Source organism: Cervus elaphus, chromosome 4, assembly GCF_910594005.1.
Source record: "Cervus elaphus chromosome 4, mCerEla1.1, whole genome shotgun sequence".
Taxonomy (NCBI): domain Eukaryota; kingdom Metazoa; phylum Chordata; class Mammalia; order Artiodactyla; family Cervidae; genus Cervus; species Cervus elaphus.
Genome location: NC_057818.1, coordinates 15,486,474 through 15,495,278, shown reverse-complemented (window position 1 = coordinate 15,495,278; position 8,805 = coordinate 15,486,474). Strand labels below are relative to the sequence as shown.

Below are 8,805 nucleotides of genomic sequence, written 5' to 3'. Positions count from 1 at the left end.
CTCCCCCGCGGCCCGCGCACCTGTCCTGGGCGTGGTCCGCGGCCCCGCCCCGCGGCCCCGCCCCGCCCCGGCCGCGCCGCGCGCTGGTTGGCCGAGGCGGCGCGCTATGCTAATAACCTGACCCTCCAGGCACCTGCGGGCCGCGCAGGCCTCGGGCGCCGGCGGACGCTCAGCGGCACCCGCGCGAGGGCACCATGCCGCGCTCCTTCCTCGTGAAGACGCACTCCAGCCACAGGGTCCCCAACTACGGGCAGCTGGAGACGCAGAGAGGTAGGGGCTGCGCGCTTCCCTGCCCCGCCCAGGGCTCGACTCCCGCGGGGCAAGAGGGGAGACGCCTCCCCACCCCACAACCCGCCCCCCCCCCCCCGGGAGCCGGGACACCTGCCTCAGGTGGGAGGAGGGACCACGGGGATGAAGGTAGGAAGGTGTCCCGCGGGCGCCTTATGCACTTCAGGAACCTCGGCCTCGCGTCAGGCAGAGTGGGTGAGGATTCTCTGTCCACTTAGATAAGTTTCCAGGCCCCTAGTCACTCTGAGGCTCTTCGCTATTGCCTGGCATGTTCATCCTAGCAAAGCGGACCCCAGGGCCATCTTCCTGGGGCAGGATATTTGAGAAAGCCCCACAGATATTGCGAAGAGAGATGACGAGGCTGCTCTCCAAGGGCCCCCAGAGCATCCTGGCTTGGGTGGTGAGCAGAGAGGGCGGGAAGAGTGACCCAGGGGCCCGTGGTGCCAAGGCCCAGCTCGCCCAGTAGTCTGCTGGGCCCTCTCCAATGCCTCCTCACCCCTCCTGGGGATCTCCTTCCTTCCCACCTCCCCTCACCCTAGAGAAGGTTGCCCAAGATAGGGTATACTAAGGGAGGACAGTCCTCACCCAGGTGGGGAAACGGGCATCCAGCAACCAGGCCTGGGCACTCATCCCCACTGCCTTTACGGTCAGGACACGTGGAGGTCCCAGGGCAAAGGCCTCTCCAGAGTGGTCAGAGATGCTCCCAGCTCCACAGCTTCTTGGGGTGAAGACCCTCTGGGGTACTGCTGTCCCAGAGCGGGGAGGAGGGACATTGTGGAGACTAGAGCACATAGTCAGTGCCCACTCAGGACTGGCAGCAGGGAGAGAGTCCAGGCTGGAGGTGGGGGGCGGGTGCTGCCACCAGTGGGCAGCGTTTAGAACTGGGATCCTCAACTTCACATTTAGAAATCCAGTTGAGTCACCACCAGCAACTTTATAAAATAAAAAAGAACTGAAACCATCAGAGTGCAATGCAGACAGTAAAGGAAACTTTTCTTTTGGATATACATGTATGACAGAACACATAATTCACATGGGTCATGGCTTTAAAGGCTGAAAAACCATTGTCTAGAGTCCAGTGTCACAGGCACCCCACTTTACATCAGTGCAGACCCCGCAGCCACCCAAGGCCCAGTGACTGACGGTCAGGGAGCAGCCTCGGAGCCACCAGTGCTCTGCTCCCCACCCCCTCCCTCGTCCTTGTAGCACCAGCTTCCTGAAGCCAAGTGGCTGTGGTGATCCTCTTTCTGTCAGGCAGTTACCCTAGCATAGACCTGAGATGCTGGATTTGGGGTCCCCCATTCTTTACTTTTCAATAAGTGCCCTTTTAGGCCTCCCCAGGGAACCCCGAAGCCAGAAGGGAACTTAAGTCTCTTCTCCCAGGAATCTGAGCTACAGGATGAATAAAACAATCTAGCTAACCCAGGACATATGGGGAAACATTTAAAGTATTAACAGAGGGACTCCTCTGCAGTCCAGTGGCTAAGACTCTGTGCTCCCAATGCATGGGGCCTGGGTTCAATCCCTGGTCAGGGAACTAAGACCGCATGTGCCGCAACTAAGACCCAGCACAGCCAAAGTAATTAATTAACTAAAAAGAAAAGTATTAACAGGAGCATGCAGTCACAAGCACCCAGCAGATGGCTGCCTCTCCCCTGCCCTCCCACTGGGGTCAACACTGGCCCCCAGATAGGGTTTGGCTCCATGGTGGCACCTGGGGCCTGGGTAGTGGCTGAGCCTCAGAGACTTAAGGTGACTCTCTTCCTATACAAGGGCCCTTAGACTCTCTGGGCACCCCAGTGCTGTCTCCAGAGATTCCTTGGACTTCATCTCTTAGCTGGTCCCTGTCCAGCCTCCATTTCTGGAAGGACAGGAAACTGGTGTGTTGATGTTATCACTGGGAAGACTGCAGTGGAAAACCGGTGAAGTCAGGAGAGAGTGGAGGGTGGGAAATTTCCTTCACTTTTCCATTTCTCTGCATCCTCATCAACATGTCTAATGGTCTATTTTTAATTCTAGCCATCCTAGTGGGTATGATGTGGCACCTCACTGTGGCTTTAACCTGCATCTCCCTGCAGGCTAAGGACATTGAGCATCTTTTCTGGCACTTATTGACCATGTGTATGTCTTCCTTGGAGAAGTGTCTATTCAGATTCTTTACCTATTTAAAAAATGGATTATTTGTTGTTTCATTGTTGAGGGCAAGGTTTCCCTATATGGTCCCGACTCTAATTCCTCATCAGATATCGGATTTGCAAATATTTTCCCCATTTTATGGTCTGTCTTTCTCAACCCAGAGCAATAGTGTGGACATAGAAATGGGGCCAAAGATTTATTTCAACACATGAAATAAGAAATAGATTGAGAGCTGTTTGGAGATTTGATCTTTGGGGATGTGTAGAATTGAACTCTTACTTTCCTAACTTGTTTACTCTGGGGGCTTCTGTCCCCTGGGTCAAGCATGAGGCATGCTGGCCCACAGCCTGAGGGCAGGCCGTCCCAGGAGGCAGCGGACACCAGCTGGAACAACCTGTTTTGACCCAGGAGCGTCTGCAGGAGGCTGTGTGCACCTGTGTTGCGATGGGCAAGGGGGGATCGGAGGTGACTGAAGGCTAATTAGCTATTTTACACACATCGGCCTGCTGCCAAGTGCTGTGAATTAATGCTGTGTGGGAGCCCACAGGACGGAGCTCCGAGCCGGCCCTGAGCTGGGGTAGGGGCTCAGAGACAGGGCCTTTCTTGCCCAGGGTGTCAGAGGGCCTCCCTTGGCCCCTGAGGGATGTTCTGGGACCCTGTGAGATGTTTCTCTGTCCATGTTTTTAAAGAGGAACTGAGATTCCTGCTCTGGCCCAGTGGCCCACACTTCTGTCTGGTGAGGACCTCCTTTGCGCAGGGCTGCCGATGGCCTGGTTGTGGGATTGGGCCAGGAAGGCGGGTTGGAGAACTTGCAGCGCTGGGACGCAGACTTCACCGTGCACTGTCTCCTCGCCCTGCTTCTAGATGCCAGTGGTGCCTGTTCGGCCTGCGGGGGGCTGGTGGTGCCCTTCGTGCTCCCAGACAAGGCAGCCCCGCCCACATCTGGCGACCCTCCCCGGCCCTGGGACTTCACCTCCGTCGTCGCCCACGTCTCCCTGCCCCTCCCCACGTTCCTGTGTAATGAGGAAGCTGGCAGGGCCTCGGGGCCAGGCCCCCTGGAAGTCAGCCTGGAGGACCCTCGGGCTGGCCGGGCCCCCAGCGCACCTCTCAGAGACAGCGTGAACCACCTCAACCTGCCCCCGCTGCTGGCTCTGCCCACGCGCTGGCCCTCGATCCTGAACGCAGACGGGGCCCAGGTTCCGGGCTGCTGCCTGCCGGGGGCCGAGCGGGCCCCCCGCACCCCGGGGGGCTTCCCTTGCCGTAAGTCCTTCCAAGTGCCGGCCGCCCTGGCCGGGCATCAGCAGCTGCACTGCCACCTGCAGGCCCAGCGCTGCTTCACCTGCAAGTTCTGCGACAAGGAGTACGGCAGCCTGGGCGCCCTCAAGATGCACATCCGCACGCACACGCTGCCCTGCCTCTGCGCCGTCTGCGGAAAGGCCTTCTCCAGGCCCTGGCTGCTCCAGGGCCACCTCCGGACCCACACAGGTAGACGTGGGCCCCCAAGGGGCCAGCTGGGTCAAAGCGGGAGGTGCGGGGGAGAGGGCTGGTTTCATAAGCAAGAGGATGGATGCACACACAGTGCTTCTACTTCCCCGTGTCCTGAGGCTGCGGCTCAAAGGCCCACACCCCCAGACTCACAGGTACCCGGGTTTAGGACACAGAGGCATCCTTTTGAGGACATTCCTGTCTCCAGAAACAACTTGTACACCTGGTGGGATGCACAGGGCGTCCGCGGGGCCTGACCTCTCACATTCTGTGGCCTTTCCACATTCTGGAGGAGCAGGAAAGGAGAGGAGCCAGAAAGGCCTGGCGTGGGCAGGAGGAGCCCAGGGGGTCACACAGTCTGTCTGAGGGACAGAGACGGGGGCTGGGAGTCACTCTGGAGCAAACCCACCACTGGGTGAGAGGGTGGCCGCGGAGCACACGTGCTGCAGGAGAGGGGCGGACGGGAGGGGGTGTGGGGCTGGGAGCCGCGTCTCCACTCTCTGGATTACAAACTAAACAGCCCAGAAAGAGTGCACGGGCCCGGCCCGGCCTGGCCCGGCCCTGGGGAACTCTTCCTCTCGGGTCCAGGGCTTCGTGAAGCGCTCGGTCAAAGAGAGACAGGCACGGAGAGGCAGCTGCAGGCCTCACCACACACTGTCCTAACTGGGCCTCCCTCACCCTCGGTCACAGCCCTGTGAGTCACACTGAGTGAGGGACGGGAAGGAGGGCTTCGTAGGAGCCTTTTCTCAGGCTGGAAATCCATCCGGTTTTCCCTGACCACTCACTGAGGATGTCCCCCTCCGGGCGCCCCACCACACCGTCAGGGGTCAGCGCCCTGGTCTGGGAACATGAAGGCCGGGCAGTGGGAATGTGATGCTCTGGGCCCCGCAGGACTGTCCACACAGAGCTGAACAGAGGACTGTCACTGACCTTCCTTTTACACCTGTTGGGTCGGCCTAACTGAAGGTCCCAGCAGAAGGACTCTGTCCAAATCCCTGGTTGCCCTGATTGGAGGTGGCCTGGAGGACACGGGCACGCTCCAGGTCCTGCATGCCCGCCCGTGCACGGCCACCTTCACGGTTTGGGAGGGAGGTGGGGGGCGGGTACAGCTGCCAGAAGGCTCGCATCACCTCTCCCGTCCAGGGCTGGTGGCAGGGGCCCCAGGGAGCTCCAGCAGAAGAGCCATCTCGCCAAGGTCTGTGTTTTAGCTGCTGAGGTCTTGCCCAGGTTACCGGGCACGTGACCCCTCGGCCGAGGGCAGGAGTGGAGAGGCCCCCCCCCACCAGTTATCTGGAGGGAGGGGGTGATGGGGAGGAAGGCATTGGAGTCCCTGTGGGGGTGCTGAGCTCTGGGTGGGGCAGCTTATTCACTCACGAGGCGGGGGCTGCCCTCCTCAGCGTTCTGACTGCTGCAAGCGGGGCCACTCACCAGTGTCCCCTCTGCTCCCCTAGGTGAGAAGCCCTACACCTGCCCTCACTGCAGCAGGGCCTTCGCCGACCGCTCCAACCTGCGGGCCCACCTGCAGACACACTCAGACACCAAGAAGTATCGGTGTAAGCGCTGCGCCAAGACCTTCTCCCGCATGGCGCTCCTGGCGCGGCATGAGGAAGCTGGTTGCTGTGCGCCCTGAGAGGGGAGGGGCGTCCTCGAGGAGTCCGGCGCCCTCCCCTGCCCAGGTGAGGGGCTTCTCTCCAGGGAAGACACTCATACGGACGAGAACCTCCGAGCTGAGCCGGCACAGATGACCCCCGAGCAAGGCTGACGACGCCGGGGCTGCCCTGGGTGCCCTCTGCTCCTGACTGACAGGTTGACTTGGGCCGAGTACATCCCTGCGGGCCACCTGTGGGCAGAGCTACCTCGAGGCTCACCTCCACCTGCCTGGGGGTGGGCCAAGCTGTCTCATGTCACATGTGCACAGGCTCACACTCACGACCCGCATCCCCCTGCCTCCTCCTCACTAGGCTGTCCTGAGGAGGGAGCAGCAGGAGACCCCGAGGGGGGTGGATTCGGGGTGATAAAGAGCCTGCACTCCTGATGCGCTGGCCTCTGAGGCTCACCCAGTCCCCTGAGTCCGCGGAGGAGGCTAAGCTCTGACAGGCTGCTGCAGCTGCAGGGCGCCTGGATGATCCGGGCTTCTGGCCAGGGTACGGGAAACCGAGGGGCAAGGGCCTTGAGCTGTGTGGTGCTTCCGGGGCAGCAGCCCCGGGTAAGTAGGGTGCCTTCCCTTGGAAGGACGCAGGGACAGTTCAGTGCAGACGAGGGATGGGGTGAGGGTGTGAGAGGGCAGCCGAGGCCACCTGTCTGCGGTGGGCATTTATCTCCTCAAAGTCTAACTCAGAGCACAGTCCATCCTGTGCCTGCAGCATCTCTACTGACCACCACGGATGCAGCTTCACTGCAGCCCCCTGCCCATGGCCCGAGCCCATCACTCAGCGTCCAGACTGCTTCCTGCATGTGCCCTCCTAAGGCTGCAGCACCCTCAAACCAGCGAACAGCCGATCTTTGATCCCACCCAGACACACAGCTTCCCAAACTGACTCAGACACTGAGACCCCATCTCCTTGTCATGGGTGGCCTTCCCTCACCCCCAGACCCCAGGCGGTCACCTGCTGGGTTGGCCCGGCCTCTTGGCAGCGTGTCTGAGTCATCTGTGCCAGACCCTGGAGAGTGGCGTTCAGGAACCAGGAAGGAAGCCTGAGTCTGGCGGAGATGGGTTGAGTCCTTGACACCAGGAGGGGACGCCTGTTCCTCTCTGCAGGAGGGCTGGTCCCGGCCAAGGGACAGAGTTAGGCACCTCGGTCCCGCTCCCAGAGTGAAATCACACGGCAAGTGTCAGAGGCCCCCGCTCTCAGCCTTGAGCCACTGGACCTGCTGACCTGCTTCCCATGTCCTGTGTGACAGGACCACACCACCCCTGGCTCTCACACACAGACCCCAAGGGACACGTCAGGGGGCAGACAGGCCCCCGGTGGCTGGTTTGATGATGGCCATCAGAAGGTACCTGGGGACATGCCAGAGGAAACCGGACCTTGGGCTTCTTTGGACCAAGGGTGACCCTGATGAAACTAACCACCCAGGAGAGCCCCTGCTTCAGCCTGAATCAGACTGTATCTGCTGACAGAACACAGACCCTCCTGGAGGAAGCCACACTCGCGTTCCCAGGCCCACTGCTCCCCTCACAGGAATCAGCCTCCCTCGAGGGACAGATGGCAGGAACCAGACGCTTCCCTTGAAGGAAAGGTGCCCTTTGCTGGGGTGGCCGTTACAAACTCACAGAGCGGGGCCCTCAGACCACAGAGAATGACACCCCCACAGGCCTGGAGGCCGGAAGTCTGAGGCTGAGGTGCCGGCTGAGCTGGTCCCTTCTGGGGCCCCAGGCCTCTCTTAGCTCCTGTTTTGCTGGCTCCTCTGACGTTCTGTGGCTCGTGGAAGCATCACCCCCATCTCTGTCTCCGTCTCCCCGCATGTGTGTGTCTGTCTCTGTATCCAGATTTCCCCTTTTTATAAGGACACCCGTCAGACTGGGCGAGGACCCAGCCTGATGACCTCCTCTTGACAACATCCACAAAGACCCAGTTTCCGAATGAGGCCATGTTCTGAGGTTCCTGGGGGTCAGGACCTCAGTATGTGAACGGGAGGCACCGTTCACCCTGTAACAGCTGATGACAACACACGTTTGCCTAGAGATGCCTGGTGGGTCCCTGTTCCCCTCAGGCACGAAGGGTCGAGGTGGCAGCCATCTCACAGCCAATTTACTGGAAACACCTCGCCAAAGGCGGCGTGAGCCCACCCCTGTGGCCCCCTCTGGAGTTTGCTGGTGCCTGACCCCACCTCCTCTCCGCTGTCCTGGTCAGGGCCCCACTGTGGGTGAGAAGGGGCCTCTGGCCTACAGGGCCACCCCACCTCCACCCTGCGCTGTCTCCTGAAGTGCCCGGGACACTGCTGGGAGGGGTGGGCAGCCCAGGGCTCGGGAGCCTCTGTTGGTTCCTGGCAAAGGCTGAGCTCCAACTGCACTTGTGTTTGTGTCCGACCACCGCACTGGACGGCTTTTTTTAAAATGGCATCCAGATGCCTGAAGGAAGCTATATTGTAAATTGTGTTCTATTTCTGAGCACCAATATCTAAATGAAGCCGATGCACCTGTTGGGGATGGAGGAAGGGAATTTCACAAGCCTAAAATAAAGTCCCATGTTTGCCCTTCTGTGCTGGCCCATGGAAAATGCTCTTATATTTATATCTGGGCTGGCAGAGGGTGGGTTGGCAGGCAGGGTGAAGACAGGCCTGGGCACCTGCCAGGGAGCCAACGTGGAATGAATGGGGGAGATGTTCCCCTCCGAGGAGGGCGGCTGCAGTCAGCACACCGCGTCCCTGCCATGGGGCCACGTCCCCACTGGCCACTTAGGCCTCACAGCTTCCCGCCTCGCTATTCCTCGTGGTTCTGCCTGGTCAGCAGCAGCACTGACCCAGGAATCTCGCTTAGTGTTTGGGTTTCTGGAGCCCACTCCCAACACTCACGGGTGGGGATCAGGAAGGGGTCCAACCCTCACTCACACTTGTCCCCACGTGAGGTGGGGCACTGCAATCTGGGTCCCCTGCCCCCCACCTACAGGCTTTCTTTTCTCTACCCAGATTTTTATGTGTCACACTTTCTCTTTTCTCCCTTTGGAAGGCCTTTTGATCACATTGCTCCACGCACATTGTCAGTGCCTCTCTCTAGGGCAGGAGACCGGGTCGGGGGACCGGAGGCCCAGGACCTGAGGAATATGAAGCAGGTGTTTCGGAGGCGGTGGGCTGAGTCTGGGCAAAAGCAGGAGCCTAAGAAATCTGCAGCATTCTGGACAAGAGAATTGGGGTGGGGGTGGCATCTGCACTGTATGACAAGTGCTCCCGGGAGGC

At 60.1% G+C, this 8,805-nt stretch overlaps 1 protein-coding gene across 1 annotated transcript; it reads left to right on the top strand.

Annotated features, from left to right (window-relative positions):
* The first annotated feature begins 82 nt into the window (after positions 1 to 82).
* SNAI3 (snail family transcriptional repressor 3) lies at positions 83 to 8,106 on the top strand. The gene is made up of 3 exons (XM_043898274.1): positions 83 to 270; positions 3,289 to 3,909; positions 5,361 to 8,106. Exons 1-3 carry the CDS (start codon positions 195 to 197, stop codon positions 5,537 to 5,539), a joined length of 876 nt encoding a protein of 291 aa, XP_043754209.1. The 5' UTR covers positions 83 to 194; the 3' UTR covers positions 5,540 to 8,106.
* Positions 8,107 to 8,805: the final 699 nt, after the last annotated feature.